General features: G+C 35.1%; 1 protein-coding gene across 1 annotated transcript in view; it reads right to left on the bottom strand.

Moving 5' to 3' along the window:
* LOC124367716 overlaps nucleotides 1-17,510 on the bottom strand; it is a 97,018-nt gene that overhangs the window by 59,167 nt on the left and 20,341 nt on the right. The window contains exons 5-7 of the mRNA XM_046824791.1: nucleotides 12,209-12,362; nucleotides 4,077-4,112; nucleotides 1,058-1,228 (exon numbers count right to left, since the gene is read on the bottom strand). Coding sequence (XP_046680747.1) covers nucleotides 1,058-1,228; nucleotides 4,077-4,112; nucleotides 12,209-12,362 — 361 coding nt within the window. The remainder of the gene's footprint in view (nucleotides 1-1,057; nucleotides 1,229-4,076; nucleotides 4,113-12,208; nucleotides 12,363-17,510) is intronic.

Genomic DNA, 17,510 nt, shown 5'->3' with positions numbered 1-17,510 from the left:
AAAACAACAGTAACTTGTAACAGCACTGTAACTTTGGTAACGCAACTGTCCAGACAGTGCCATGCCGTTTTGGCGAATGGCTGTCCATACAGTAGTCCGCAGTAAACATGTAAAATAATTTCTCTCATAAAAACACATTATTATAAAACTTAAAAAATCTTAATAATAAGGAATAAAAATCAATTCAGTTCATCTCGTGGTTCAAATTACATTTTTAACAAAGATAAAATATTAAATATAGTAGTAAAGACTCTTAAAGACTCTTAGTAAAGAGCCTTATACTTAGTCTTATATTGTTTTTTTACTCCATAAAATATGCGCAAAGTCTGTATATGTAATATGGTCATAAACGGATTAAAACATACAGTAGTGCTCCTATTTAATTCAAAGAATTTAATCATTAAGATTTTAAAAAGTTGTAAATATAAATCTTAAGGCTATGGGGTGAATCGCATTAATCCTTAGACAGGTAAGTTTTCAATACAAATAAAGCAGAATTCAAACAAATATACATACACAAGTTACAACATACAGAAAATTAAATATAAATAGGACTGCAAAAATAAAGATATAGCTTATTATGGAAGAGCTATATTTGTAATACAGATATTTTGTGCGGTCTGAAATCAGATGTTCAGATTTTTATTAGTTCTTGCAACTTAATTAAAAACAACTTACGTATTATTATAGTTAACATTGATGTAATCCATCAGTATTAAACTTAACTGACAATATACTTGTATATATGCAACCCATACCTACCCACACAAAAACTAGCACATGACACCATGTACATACAACTGTATTAGTAGTGGGTTAAGACTGACATTGTGGCACTGTATGAGATAAGCTAATAGGCATTTTCATTGTGAAAATTCTTAAATCTGTAATATTTTTAAAAATTGATATATCCAAACAAACTATTCAAGTTGTCCTTGATAATCAACACCAATAACTCAATATTTATCTTATTCCAAGAAGGGAAGACAAAATGAACTAAACACAGCCTTCATTATTTAGTGATAACCTTAACTGAGAAAGAGTAACTTCAATATACCCATGTCAAGAAATGTGGAGATCTTGAGATAGATGTGGGTCTTGAGGTGGTAGAAGTTGGTGGGGGGCCGGATGAGCCAGATGCAGTCATAGTACTTGACCGGGCCACCGCGTTCCACCATGTTCATCATGGTGATGGCTCCTCCAAGATTCTCCACAAAGCCTCCACAATCTGAAGAAAAAATGTTGATTTATAATTTGTACTATACAAGGTAGAGGTACGCCACACAACGTGTTGTAACAGGCTTCGCTGAGGTTGCATGCAAAATTTCAAATCTATATTTCATTTCATTCTCGAGATTTCCTGCGGACTTATAAGTCCATAGAAATTATGTTTTAAGACAATTTAAAAGTATACATATGAAATCTTTCTTGATATATCATGCTACATGATAGTATATTCACATTTTTTTCATTGAATTGATTTTAATATATAAGTGTACCAATAAATAATATAAACAATACAAATCTACACAAGAAGTCAGTATAAAATGATATATGTGTTAGGATAGTTAGGCTGCATGTGTCAATTTGTTGTATGTTTGAAAAACTTATGGGTGTATTGAGTTTGTTTACAAATTTATTTTGTATGGCCATCGGGTTGACAATGTAAAAATATTCACTAATGTTGAGCCAAATGCCATGGAGTGACATGTACCATCATCCAACTCAGTGCTCCTCATATATAAATAAAACTTCACGTACAACTTAAAGCCAGTTCGTTTTTGAGATATCCTCCATACAGACAGACAGAAATTAAATTTTCCAGCCCCATAAATTTTGCAAAAGCTCAGCTGTTAAGATGTTAAGATTACAGATGCCCTGTCAGTGTGCACTGAGTGAAACCAACTACTCTCTCTTTCTCTACGTGTGCAACATAAGGTTATGCCGCAATCAAGATGTTCAGAAATGCAACACAATAATTTGAATGACATAATATAAAACATTAAAAAAAAATACTGTAGTAAAATATTAAGGAATATACATGAATTGGCTTTGATTAGTTTGAATTATTTCGGGCATTTATAGCTGATTTTCAATAACTTTCAACGAATCAAAGCTGTTATCGATAAATTTTAACCTTTCTGTAACATTATGTTGGTACCTGCTTTGCTCTTGACATGTTAACCTTGAAAACCTTTGTTTGCATTTAATAATAATTAATTTAATAGTTTCAAAAGTGTAAAAGCATATTTTTGCTCATTCAACATCATAACTATTATTACTTTGTCATCTTTTCCAATTAGAAAGAATTTCTAATCCGATTTAGCATGTTAATTACTTCACTAATATCAACTTATTAAATATTAAAAACAAGTACAGATGGATTAAGGGTTGTAAAAAGTAAGTTAAGATGTTAGAGATGTAGCCTCGAAAAGTGTTTTATAAATATGTATAATCACCCATATCACCAAAAAATGGCTGCATTCAAATCAATGATAACACAAAATTCCAATGAAAACTGAAGATTTTTATAAAGAATTAAACATTATTAAATACATAGCCCAAAATAATGGATATAAACCAAGCATGATTGATGTATTATTGAAGAACTACACAAAGAAAGAAAATAAGAAGAAAGAAGAAAGAGATATCAAATACATTCAATCAGACTACCTTGGTAAACATTGTCACAAAATTAATAAATCATTTTATAAACAAGGATATCAATTGGCAATCAAAACCTCGAACAACCTTGGACTTTTAATTAAAAACAAAAGCAATTCAACAAACCAAAATCAAAATTCAACAATAGTGGAGTATACAAATTAAATTGCAACGATTGTCAATCCCACTTTATTGGACAAACCGGCCGATCCTTCAAAATTATATTTAATGAACACATAAAGGCATTGAAAACATCATCAAATTCAAAATATGCAGACCATTTAAATAACACAGCCATACATACACTGACATTGAAAACAATCTTGAAATTTTACACACAAGCAAAAAAAGTCGCTTATTATCTACTTTAGAACATTTTGAAATTTACAAAAGTGCCAAAACTAATCATAATATATTATTAAATGACAAACATTTTCTAACAAAAAATTTATTATTCGATAGACTTTTAAACAATATACATTGATCTCACATAAAATTAAATACAACAAATTTAGCCACCAAGGTAGTAAAAAACACATGACAAATTGGTTTTAATTATTTATTTTTATAATTAACTTAACCTTATTTTGTACCTGAAGATGAAATCACAGATCTCGAAAAGTACATCGTAAGAAAAATAAAAGTTTAAAAAGTGTTAAAGGTTTATTCATATTGTGTTATACATAAGTTAAGATGGATTTTATATATTTAACATGAACAAGCCTTGTCATTTATTAGCCCAATGAAGATAAAACAGGAACAGCAGAGTTTTAAGTGTGATTCAAACCATGAAATCAGTGCAAAATACAGACACCATTAATGCCCATAGAGAGATAATCTATAATATTGAAAGATACAAGTTTCTAATATTAAACATCTTCATCCAAAACAGAATGACATAGGCTTTTGAACATTATGTGACCTGAAAGATGTCACATCACAAGAAAAATTTGTGTTTCCCTGGAAAAAATATGGGACACCATAAAACCACATAAAGAGAATCTAGTAATACTGAGCAATAAAAGTTTCTAAACTTTCAAACTTTTATTTAAATCTTAAAAAGAGAGGCTTTCATACATTATATAGCCCTAAAAAATTGTCAACAAATTTTTTTCCTGAATTCATATTGAACAGAAAACAATACTACTACATTTCCGCATTAAAACTTTTTTTAAAAATTTCATCATGTATATACTGTACTAAAACTTATAACTGTCAAAAATTAATTATCCCGTTCATTTCAATTTATTATTTTTATTCTCAATCAGCATTAGAAGTACTCTGAAGAAAAATTTGCATATTTTTATGTACATTTTTTTATGAAAAAATTTTGTTTTATCTAAAATAGCAGTGACCCCATAAAAATCCCTTGAGAATATAAATCTTGTAACTTTAATGGATATTATACTTACCTGTGACAGGTTCAACAACGCTTTCATCATATTTTCCTGCAAATAATAAACAGTATTAAAAACTTCTAACACTAAAAATACAAGTAACATCATCTTATTCAAATTCTAAAGTATAGCAATTACCCACGATAAGTTTTACCTTCTATTGTTTGAATGGTCTGTTTGTGAACCAGTGCAAAAAATTAGGTGTATCATGTTAAATTTGTTTACTACCTGTTATACATTAACTCTACTGTATATTAGAGTAACTAAATTAAAATTATCGTACATGTAAACAATGATAGGTACAGTATCATAACCTTGTTGTTTCTTTATCAATGAAAATATATTAAAATATAAAATATATATATTGATATTGTATTCTGAAGTAGATGGTACAAATGAAATCAATACACAATTACATTATATGCACATACTACATACACTATATATAGTTTTTGTCTTTTTCGTGTTAAGCATAACTGCTCTTTGCTTTGAGAGGGATGGTTCCGATTGAAAAGCACACACACCTTTCCCCCTATGGAATAGATTTAAACTTAATCCAATAAACCAAAGACCTAGAGGACTACAAAGTTTTGGAGTTCCCTAATGTCTCAATAGTTGAACTATAGGCACATATGAGTATAAATGAGTTAAAGTGTCAATGTACTCGTACATGTTTAACTCATGTACACCCAAGAAATTTACAAGTCACTGGCTAACAATACTGTATATATATATATATCTTTATCTTTATCTTTATCTTTATTTAATCTTTATTTACGTATTCATTGAGAATAGTACATGCGTTAAACATTTTTTTTATTTTACAAGTCAGTTTGTTAAAAGAAGAGCTGGTTGTCAAAAAATTTTCTTTTTCAGTGTAGAAAGGTCGGTCTTGTAGCCATGTTGTGAGCTGGATCTTGAGGCGTTGTGCTGGTTCTTTTTTTGAGATCTTCGGGCAGATGGTTGTAGAGAAGTGCTCCTTTTGTAGGATGGTTTTTTCTTCGTACAGACTTAGGTGATGTGGTGGCAGAGTAAAACTTGCTGCATTTCGAGTTTTGTGATGATGTATGTCTCTATGTCTGGTTTGGCTTGTTGAAATGGCATGGAGAATAGCATCACGGATCTAGAGTGCAGTTACTGTAAGAATCTTTAGCTCTTTGAAGGCATTTCTGCAGCTTTCTCGGTATCTAAGGCCTGCAAGACATCTTACAGCTCTTTTTTGTTGGATCAGTACTCTTTCGAGGTTGTTGTTGGAAGTTCTTCCCCATACCACCATGCCATATCTGAGGTGTAACTCGAATAAGGCATGGTAGGCTGTTCTTGCAGTTTCCTGGTCGCTTATTTGCATTATTCGCCTTATGACATAAAATGCCGCAACTAAGTTTCTTGCAGAGATGGTCGATGTGCTGCTTCCATGTAAGATGTGAATCCATAATGACTCCAAGGTACTTTGTATTCTGTTGTGCTTCTAGCCCAGGAAGTGTTATGTTTGTGTTTTTATTTTTGGTAGTGAAATTGATTTGGACAGTTTTTTTTTCGTTGAGCGCAAGTTAGTTGTGGGTGCAGTACTGTTTAGTCTTATTGAAAGTAGTGTTGGCGTTTTCTGTTTAGAGTTTCTACCGATTTATTTTTTAGTGTGAGGACCGTGTCGTCTGCGTACATTGTGATTTGGCAGTATTCCTGGAGATAGTCTGGGAGATCATTTGTGAGGAGGAGGAACAGGACCGGTCCCAAGAACTGATCCCTGTGGCACTCCTCTTTGCACGGCAGTCATTTCAGAATGTATTTTATGAAGAGTGTTGTTCTCTACATGCTGAATTTCAACTAGTTTGTTGTCTGTCAGTTAGATAGCTCTGGAACCATTTTCCCGCCATCCCCTCAATGCCCAGGGCTTCTAGTTTTTTGAGGAGTTGTTTGTGATTGAGGCAGTCGAAAGCCTTACTGAAATCCAGAAACAAGCCAGTTACTGCACAGCCATCTTCTAGTTGATATTGGTCCTGTAACTTTTTGTGTCGGTGGTTGGCCCATTTTTATATTTTGGATAGACTTTGGAAATTTTTAGTTGTGCTGGGAAGGCACCTTGTAAAAGAGACTTGTTTATAACAGCTGTTAGTGGAATAGTGAGTTTTCTTCTTTGCAGGTTTTTACAAGTTTGGCTGATATTTCATCAATTCCTGATGAAGTTTTAGGTTTTAGAGAGTCTATGGCTGTTTGTATATCTGTCTGGGTTGCAGGCTGGAGTTGAAGTTTGAAGTTAGTGATTGGGGGTGTCTCCTGGCTGCTATATTTTTATGTTAATAGTTGTTTGTCTGGAGTATCCTTTCAGCAGCTGTTGCAAAGTAACTGTTGAGGCAGTTTGCTATTTTAGCAGGGTCCTATAGTGTCTTGCCGTCTGCAATGAGTTTCCATTTGCTCACCTGGTTGGGTTTTACCTTCCTTTCATTGTTTATTACTTGCCATAAAGCTCTGGACTTGTTGTCGGCATTTTTAATGTAGTCAGATGTTTGTGTTTTCTTCAGTGTTTTAAGCCTTTGGACATAGTCTTTTTTCCTTGCTGCAGTTTCAGCTTTGTCCTCAGGTCGGCCTGTGCAGAGTTCTCTTTCCAGAGCTTCATTATATAGGCTTTTTAGTCTGGTACATTCGTCATCCCAGCATTTTTCTTTGTTTATGTCCCTTGTTTCTGGTTGTTTTAATAGGGCAGACTTCGTTCATTATTGTCTGTATTGTGTTATGAAAAATGTCATAGGCTTGATTGGCATCTTGTGTTAGGCAGACAGTATCCCAGTTTTTGGTCCATTAGTCTGGTTTTAAAGAGCTGTAATGTGTTTTTGTTAATTATCCTTTTTCTTTCTATGTTGTCTTTGGTTTGTCTAGTGATGGTAGCTGAAATGTGGCGATTTTGAGCCGTGTGTGATCTGAGAGTCCAGATAATAGTATGGAGGTTTGAATGAGCTGGGGGTCGACGTTTGTGCAGATCCAGTCTATTGAGCTTTTTGATTCATGGTGTGATTCTAGTGGGTGGTAGGTTTAGCCTAGTAAGGTCAAAGGAGGTTAAGAGTTCTTCAAGCTTATTGTTGTCAGAGTCATTTGCATTTTTCGTCAAGGTTGTTAATATTTATGTCACCCATGATGACAGTGGGCTTCTTTGTGCGAAGAGCATGTTCAAGTTGATCTGATAAAATTTCAATTGCTTGTTCTAGATTGGCTCTTGGGGGCCTATACACTCCTAGTACGCGGATGGTCTCTTTCTTTAGCTTTACTTCAAAAAGAGCAGTTTCGCATATTAGCTCAGACTCTTCGTTGCTTGCGCCAAGGAATTTTATTATACGCTTTTCCATGCCATTTTTTGCATACCCTGCCTCCTCCTCCTTTAATAATGTGAGTTTTCCCGTGTGAAGCCACCTATTAGTGTGTAGCCATCCAGCCTTGTGTTCTCCAGGTTTTCTTTGTGAGGAGGCCATGTTCTGTGATAATTATAAGATCCGGTTGAGTGTCACTGAGAAAGTGTGATAATCGGTCAGTCTTTTTTGACAGCCAGTTTTATGTTTTGGTGGGCAAGGGTGAGTTTGGTATCCAAAATTACACCATCTTGGTATCTGAGATACGGCACTGTGTTGGTTTCGATCTTATCTTTCTAACAGAAACCAAGTGGTTGAAATAGCTCAATCCATCAAAGGCATCAGATCCACATCCAGATCAGACTCTCGGCCCATGGTGAGGGGGGGTTCCTCAGGGCTCGGTCTTGGGCCCACTCTTATGTTTGTGCTGTCCACCAATGACCTGCCTGCAGTGACGGAGAGCCTTATTGTAGGGCCATCATGTACGCGGACGACACCGTCCTACTCACTTCTCAGAAGTCTGTTTGAAAGCCTCGAAATAAACGCGTACTTTGGCCTGAATTTGGCGATGGACTACTGTGCAAGGCATGATCTTGTGTTCAATGCTTCCAAGACCAAGCAGGTTACCTTTGGCACCAAGAGGGATGAAGTCTCAAACCTTCCTGACATCGATGCTGTCACTTCAATTAAACATCTTTGGATTACACTTGGATGGAGATCTTAAGTGGAATGAGCACATAGATGTTCTCTGTCAAAGGCTGTCCACAGCTGTCTTCGCCATTAAAAGAACATTATCTGTCAGCACAGAGGAGGCAGCTTTAACAGCCTACCATGCCCTTTTTGAGAGCCTCATATACTATGGAGTTTCGGTATGGGGTGGAACCTCTGCACATAACTTACAACGAGTTTCTAATTTACAGAAGAGGAGCCATCCGAACCATAAAAAGGAATGAAAATACAAGATAGTTGCCGGCCAGTCTTTAAACATCTGAAGTTATTAACCGTTGTAAATATATATATCTTCCAGTCTACAACACTAGCTTGTCTCCTAGGAATAAATAAGCGACATCAGGATGTTCACACACACTGCACCAGACATGGAACTGACTTCAACCTGCCGGTCCATCGCTTGAAGCTCTTTGAATCAAAACCTTCTCACACAGGTGCAAAATTCTACAATGCCTTACCCGCATCCTTGAAGTTTCTTGGAGCTGAAAGTTTTTAGGAGGAAATTAAAATCTTGGCTGGCAGATAGACCCTTCTACAGTGTCAATGAATTTTTAACCTGGAGAGAGTGACCATGGCAATTGGCAAGCAAATAGACTCTTTTCTATATATAATGTAGCCTACATGACACCTGTTTTCTATCTTGATGATAGCAAATAAAGATTTCTGTTTCTGTTTGAGTCCCTTGTCGGTTGGTTTAGTTTTTCTGGGTTTCGAGTTTTTTTTATTTTCTTGTAGAGGGAGTTCCAGAACGTCAGTGGTTTTTTTCTTCAGCTGTAATTTGTGTTTTTCTTTGGGAATTTGGATTTTGGCTAAAAAATTATTTTGAAACTATCTATCTTCCTTAGGTGGGGGTGAGTTTTCAGCTTCCTTGTCTACAGTGCAATTTAAGAGCTGTTGAGAGTTGAGAGAGTTTGCTTTCGTATCCAGTTACTAAGTGTATCATCTGTGTTTGGTGAAATATACAGAAAGGATCTTGTGTGTCTTGTTTACACCCACAAGGCAGTGGGGGTAGAGTTGTAGATGTCTTCAGGTTTTGTGGATGTGCGTACTATGACTATGTTCCTCGGCTTGCCTTCCTTGGGAATTCGTGAATTGTTGATGTTCTAAACCCTAGTTTAATTAGCTCACGTTTCTCAGATTGTTTTGAAAACGAGGCAGGTGTGTTTGTTTTTGTCAATGGTATGCTGAAGACTTTCAAGAGTGTCAAATAGTTGTTGTTTCATTTCACCTTCAATACCGCTTGTTGTCATCATTCCTTGAGGATAGTGTCCAGATAGGATAGCTGTGGCAACTTCTTGTGCATCTGTAGGTTATATTCAATTCTTTTGTGATAACTGCAATTTCAGAAATTTTGTGAAACTTTACTTTAAAATTTCCTATTCTGTTTATGTAAGGAATCTGATTGATGTCGCCAATAAGCATTATCTCTTGGGTTTTTGCAAGGATAGCGGCAAAGAGGGATTTCCCCGGCGTGCAGCATAAGTGCCTCGTCAATGATAACCCTCCTATAGCTGTTACCTTTCTGTATGTGGTGGGTGGAATTGATCAAGAATGAATGTAGTGTTCTGAAAGTGTCTTTGCTAATGCTTTTGTCTTCCTCTAGGTGTAGTTTGTGAAAGCGTCTTTGAAAGTCTTGAGCTGATTCTCTGGTAGGGAATAAAATGAGGTCACCGTATTGAAATTATTAAGTATGAATGTCATTTTGCCGCAGCCTGGTACACCCTGAACAAGATGTATTTTGAGATCAGGTGTGGCGGTTATATCAACATTTTTGACACTGTTGTAAAGTTTCAGGTCATTTAAAAGTTGCGTTTCGTCTGAGACCAGGACATTGTCATTCATGTAGATATTATTTGGTGCAGGTGCATATTTTTGGCCGTTTTCCTTTTCTCAATTCTATGAGTCGTGCCCATCATAACCAAAACTGTAGTTTTTCTGGGTGTCATGTTTTGTTAAATATGCGTTGTATATTGGTATATATATCTAATTTATTTAACTCATATGAGCACACACAAGTTAAATAAATTAGAGAGACTCCATTTAAAGATAAACACTTAACAGTTGTGTTTCTGGATTAAACCGTACAGATTAAAAAAGTAATCGTTAGAGTACAAAATAATTAATATTCCATAAGGTGCTGCCACAGCCCTCACTACTGGCTGGAGGCATCTGTGATCCCCATCTTCTAGAATATTCTTGTCTATCTATTATGTCAGATTTAACAGTATGGGCTGTAGCAGTGCTGCCCTATCACTGCTGTTGCCAAACGAAAAATATCCCTCAATATTCTAACAATCTGGTGATGGATAAAAATTCTAACAGATGTCAGTAGCAATTCTGAAGACAACTCTTAATGTGAAATATTCAATAATTTTTTTCCTTCTGATATATGAAAATACTTTTATATTATTTATAATATTGTCTATATAATATACCCCAGTATGTACAGATTAAAACTTCAAACGTTTAAACCTCTTCATGGGACACCCGGTATATTACAGTCATTATAGTTTTTCATGGGTGTTCTTTTTTTTCATAACTTTTAATGACTTCAAAATGTCTCATCAGATTTTTGCAACATCTTAGTATAATAATTTAAAAAGATGTGTTATGGATTTCAACTCTAATTGTTAATATTCACTATAGAACTAATTTTATTTGTTAATAACTATTCATTACTTTGTTATAATAATATAAAAATGGCACGTTGTATTTAAATATGCAATATTATTTGTTTTATTAAGCATAGAAAATAACTGTATCATTTGAAATCTAATATTGCAAAACTGTGTGTATATTGTATGTTATTATTATTCTAGTATAAAAAGTTTTTAACAAAATAGCAATCTCTCAATTTCCGCATAGTATTGACGATAATAGTAAAATGTGATGATAATGTTATATGATGCTATTAGTGTTCGTATTAATTATTACCAAAAATTTCGTGAAAAAAATGAGCATCTCTGTATGTATTTTCGTTCATTTTAAACTGTGTCGTTTTGTAACAATTATTTTACTTTTCTATAACACTATTTTCATTACTGGAAGTAATATTGATTATTAAAACATAATTTTGTATCTAATTATTGCACAATTGTGGAAAAACAAAAATACTGAGTTCCCCTGTATACAGCAATAGAATACGTAAAATATCTTAAAGCCAACTTTTATATGAAGGAAAGACACTCTCTTTATGGCCTATAACGTTTTGGAACATATTTTAGTAATCAAATAATTTAGTCTGGGTGAATTGGGCAAATAACCCACTGTGGAACGGTGGCGGGACATGACAGGGCCCACCAAATATCGTTTCCGGGGCCTGCCAAAGCTGATTACGGCTCTGATTATACCAACGATATCCAATAAAACGATATCCAATAAACTGTCATGGTGAATATCGCCGAACGATATTGATATTTATCCTTGTGACCTGTGATTTCATGACTGGATCAATCTAAGCCATTAGTAAAATACACACATTTTCACATACAGGCAATGAGAGTACTTTTATTTCAACTGAAACAGTTCCAAATGTTCTTTGAAAAATAATACTGGCTTTCATAAAATGATTACATTTTTGGAAAATACCCTGATATGAACTAGAATTTAAACATATGCTGAACACAATGTAATAATCCAATAAAGTTGGCATAAGCTTTTTTCTCTTTTTTTCTTTTTTCTTCTTTTTGCAGTAATTAGTTGGTTCTGTTACCATATGGGCATAGAAATGAAACATGTGTTACTATCTGAAGATAGACTGGTAAGATAAGCATCACACTAGTGCAGCTACCATCTTATTTCCCATGGACATACAAAACTAACTTGTATGTAGCACTTTCATTTGTACTCTTACCATTGCCTATTATTACCATTTTACTGCATAGAATAGAATATAAGTAAGCGAGTTGAACATGAGAATGTGTAATATGAAAAAGGACTGATTTATCAGAGCTCTATTAAATATAATATATAATTTTGCTAATCTTATATTGTAAAGTGAGAAGTCAGAATTGAAAAGTACTAAATCAAAATAATTTACTGATCCCAGAACAGACTACATTAAGTATAATAAATGTACACCTGGTAAGAACGAGTAGGAAGCCTTGTAGCCAACTGAGGAACCTCCATTAGCATAGAAACGCACCAGCAGTGAGGGCCCAGATGTGATTATGACAGGGGGACGGAACAGTGCACCACTGCTCACCTCCAGCCTCTGACCATTCCAGTCATAGAACTGGAAATAGAGGAATGTGAGATATCTGTCACATAGTGTGTTCCTATTGCGCTTCTGGTATGGTGAATATTGTCATATTCCTCTTTGTTTGTCTTTGATATAGGTAACGATTACAAAATATTTATAATTTCAAGGTGCATGATTAAAAAAATAAAATTTATTTTACAGTATTAGCCAAAATAAACAGTACTGAAATGGTAATATTTTATTATGCTAAACACAGTAACATTATATATAGATTTTACCAATAAATACAAGTCAAAGGAAGCAAAATTGGTTAAACTCGGGTTTTAACATGTTCAATATGACCCCCGTTCGGTTTGAGGCAACACTCGTACCGTTCTTGTAGGTTTTGCATCATTTTTATGAATAGGGGTTGTTTCCTTCTTCTAATACACATGGTTATTTTTTTTTTGAGTTGAACAATGGTAGATGGTGGGTCCTCGCGGACAATGTTTTCTTTCAACATTACCCAGACGTAGGCGTCCGGTGTTGTAAGATCGGGGAGTGGGCTGGGCAAGGAAAGTTTGTTCTAAGGGAGATGAGACGGTCGCCAAAGGTTTATTGGAGGAAAGCAATGTTGTTAACGGCAGTGTGAATGGTTGCGTCATCTTGTTGGAACCACTGTGAATTTAACGGCAAGTTTCGTGCACGACAAAATCTCCTGAGGTCTCTCACAAAACGATCAAGAATGGCCCTTTATCGATACTGATTTACAGTAAGAGTCTCTCCATTGTAGTCTTTAAAAAAGTATGGTCCCACTATACCCCTCCCAGACACAGCGCACCAAATGGCTACACGCATACAATGCTGTTGCCTCTCTACAACAATGTCAGGAAGTTAAAATCCAAGGAAACGTATTGTCTGCTTGTTTATGAAACATTTAAGGGGCACGTGACATTCATCTGTAAACCATAAATCACTCAGAAACTCAGGTTCTTCGTAGCATATTGCTAACATTGAAGTAGTGAACAGTACTGAACTCTGGCTAGTTTGTTTCTACAGTTCAAAGGTTCTCCAGATTGTATCCTGTAGGGAAAACCACCAATGTTTATGAACATTCTTCGTATTGACGTATTGCTAATATTCAGTTTAAGAGAAGCTCGCATTAGGCTTCTTTTCGGTGACTGTAGACAATAGACAATAGACAATATTCTTTATTAACATAATCATAGAGATCAGTACATGGCGTCAAAGTTACTTAAAAGTTTACATTAAATAAGTGAGTCTAAAAATTCTTTTTCATTGTAGAATGGTTTTGTAGATAGCCATTCAGTCAGAATTCTCTTGAAGCGGTGTGGTGGTTCTCTTTTTAAGTCTTCTGGTAGGTGATTGTAGTAGAGTGCTCCTATGTAAGGATGGTTTTTTTCTGTATAGGCTGAGCTTGTGGGATGGTAGATTAAAATTTGATGCATTACGGGTGCTATGTTGATGTAGGTCTTGGTGTCTAATTTGTTCGGTGTTCACTGCATGGATTATTACTTCTCGAATGTAGAGAGCTACTACAGTGAGGATCTTGAGTTGTTTAAATGTTTCTCGACAACTTTCCTGGAAGTGAAGTCCGGCCAAGCATCTTAGAGCTCTTTTTTGGTGTATTAAAACCTTTTCCTTATAGGTGTTGCCAGCTCCTCCCCAAATAGCTAATCCATATCTCAAGTGTGATTCAAGTAAAGCGAAGTAAGCTACCTTAGCCATGCTCTGGCCACTCACCTGCCTTATCCTACGAATAACGTAGGAGCCTGAACTTAGCTTTTTACACAGTTGGTCAATGTGGGGTTTCCATGTTAATTGTGAGTCTATTATGATGCCTAGATGCTTTGTTTTACTTTTTGCTGTTATGTCTGTTAATGGCAGGTTAAGTGATTTGTTTTTAAAAGAAAAGTTTATTTGTACAGTTTTTTTCTCATTCAAGACCAGGTCATTAGAAGCGCAGTATTGCTTTGTCATGTTTAATGCTGTATTTTCATGTTTGACTTGTATCTTACAAGTTGTTCTGGTATTCTGTTTGCTAAAGTGATGACTGTATCATCTGCATACATCACTGTATGGCAAGTTTCCTCTAGCTGGCTTGGAAGATCATTAGTAAGTAGGAGGAACAGTATTGGACTCAGAACCGATCCTTGCGGCACTCCTCTCTGGACGTGAGCAAGACTTGACTGGGCTTTTTGAGCTATGTTATTTTTGGAGTAGTGTATTTCAACTAGCTGCTTCCTGTCATTCAGGTAGCTCTCGAACCAGAGAGCTGCAATTCCTTCAATGCCCAAGCTTTTTAATTTTTTAAGCAGATGGTCGTGATTTACGCAATCAAAGGCCTTACTGAAGTCCAAAAAAAGGCTGGTTACATTGCGGCCCTCATCTAGCTGGTCGATGATAAATTCTATCAGTTGAATTAGAGCACTGGCTGTGGATCTTCCCTTTACAAACCCATGTTGCTGATGTGTTAGCAGATCGTTGTTTCCAAGGTGCTTTAGTAGTCTTTTAAGTGCTGCTTTTACTATAATTTTAGTAAAAGTAGAGATCAGGGAAATGGGCCGATAACTGCCAGTGTCTGTATGAGGTCCATTTTTGTACTTGGGATAGATTTTGGCTATTTTTAAATTGTTGGGGAAAATTCCTTGTTTGAATGATTTATTAATGATATCTGCTAGGGGGACACATAGTTCAGCTTTGCAAGTCTTAGCTAATTTTGATGAAATCTCGTCTATACCAGCTGATGTCTTTGGTTTTAGGGAGTCTATGATTTTTTGTATATCTTTCTGATTTACAGGTTGAAATTTAAAATTATTTATTGTTGGTGATGGCAAGTCCTGCTGTGTGATGTGGTTTGTATTATTATGGCTATCTTGGAGTGTTCTTTGTGCGATTGTAGAGAAGAAGCTGTTGAAACAGTTTGCTACTTCCAGTGGCTTACAAATTTCTTTTCCGTTTGTATGAAGGTGTACCTGTTTATCTGCACTATTGCTAGCTTTTCGTTCTGTGTTTATTACATGCCAGAATGCTCGGGATTTGTTGTCTGCTCTATCTATGTAGGATGTTGTGTTTTCTTTTCTCAGCATTTTGAGTTTCTGGTCGTATTCTTTTTTCCTGGCTGCTGTTTCTGCTTTATCTTCAGCTCGACCAGTACACTGTTCCCTCTCTAGGGCCTGGACATATAGGTTTTTTAGTCTAGCGCATTCCAAATTCCATGTCTGTGTGTGAGTATGTTTTTTTAACTTTGAGAGTTTAATGGGACAGGTGTTGTTTAGTGTGGATTGTATAATGGTCTGGAAGTTGTTGTATGCTTGATTGATGTCTTCAGTCTGCAAAACAGAATCCCAGCTTTGTGTAGTTAAAGACTGTTTGAACTGTTCTATTGATCTTTTGTTAAATATTCTCTTTTTCACTTTATTGTTACTTTTGTTGATTTTAAAGGTGTTAATTATGGCAGACTGTGCTGTGTGGTCTGAGAGGCCTGCGTTAATGACTGCTGTTTGTGTGAGTTGGGAGTCCAAATTAGTGCATATCCAGTCTATTGATTTTGAAGATTCATGTGTAATTCTTGTTGGAGGCAGCTGCATCCTTTTGATGTCAAATGAAGTGAGAAGTTCATCTAGCTTAAGGTTGTCATTTGTGTTGTTTCGTTGTAAATTGTCAACTGTAACACTTGCTGCAACGATCTTCCGTGGTTTTCATTTGGGCGACCTGTAAAAGGCCTTTTGCTGTGTAAAAACACTACCTGATGTTCGAAATTTTTCAACAACAGTAATCACAGCATTACTAGGCGGGTTTTTGTGTAAATATTCCTGAAAACGTAATGCAGTGTATGACAAGCTTGGCCCACCCGAATGTCCAATTCCGTATGAGCGAAAATAATGCTCTACGATAAAAACTTTCTCTACCGTTGTTAGCAACATGTTAGCAAAAGCTAACCTCAAATAAGAAAGAAGTAATGAACACGAAGCCGTGGCAACAATCGACAATTGAATCAGCTGATCAAGAAGGCAACTACAACTGATTTAGTTTCAGTACTGTTTATTATGGCTAATACTGTACATATTTTGTAATTCACATAAGTTAAAACTATAATATAAATTTCAATCATTGCATGCCAAAACTGGTGAATAGTGCTAGTTTATGAAGTTTTGCATGTAGTAAAATAAACACATGTATGAAATTGTATTTAATATATATTTTTATGGTTTGGTACCATAATACTAGGAGTAAAACTTTGCATGGAATCCATAGTCTATAGTTTAATAAGTATTTCTTTTATAGGCAAAATACATTTTTTTTGCTAAACAAATATTTACTTTTATAGAAAACATATTAACTACTTTTAAAGCAACTAGCATCATTATTTTTATTGTGATGGTATTATTGACAAGAGTACTTAAAAAATATAAAGCTCTGACCACTTTTTAACCCTTACGATGCTAAATAATGATTCAGTTTGTCCTATGAAGATTCATAACTATCTATGTAGTCCGCTTATTGTCATTGGAAGAAGGGGGTTCTTTCTACGTCAGTGGCATTTTAAAAGAAGATATTAAATATTTTAAGAGAATGTGGTCTAAGCCCATTTGTTAATTTGTATCTTACTTTCTTGAAAATGTAACCCATAACCTTTTAGCTATAGAGTCACAACTTTATTCTAGGATATAGTCAACATGTAGCTTATAGGGTACAAAAGGGATAACTGGCAATATCTAATACATTATGTTAAGCCTTAGTGTGCTAAGTATCGAAACTGTGTGTCTCCTGAAGACTCATATCTATGTAGTCCATTTATAGTGTGCCAAGGACTACAATTCACCCAACTTCCACATCTTGAAGTTTACTACCAACAAAAAACCCTGCATAGCTCCTACAAGTGTGGTTGCCATCTTGTTCAACTTAATGAACTTAGGATGTCTAGCAGAAATCCAAGAGCAAACAGCCAATGGTCTTATTCAAAACTTACTAAGACTTTTAAGTTATGAGATAATTGGATACTGCATTAAGTGATTGTAAACAATGAAAAGACAATTTTATTATTTATTATGCTTACTCTTAGATGAATACTGAACTCTCCTTCAATTCAATTAATACTTCAAACTGTTTCTTTGGTCTATAAATTCTCCAGTTATTTTTTAGTCAACCTAAGTAAGTTAGTGGTTCTTCATTGCCACC

The sequence above is a fragment of the Homalodisca vitripennis genome, chromosome 8 (assembly GCF_021130785.1).
Source record: "Homalodisca vitripennis isolate AUS2020 chromosome 8, UT_GWSS_2.1, whole genome shotgun sequence".
Classification (NCBI taxonomy): Eukaryota; Metazoa; Arthropoda; class Insecta; order Hemiptera; family Cicadellidae; genus Homalodisca; species Homalodisca vitripennis.
Note: the sequence above shows the minus strand (reverse complement) of the source record. Positions and strands in the feature narration are given on the sequence as shown.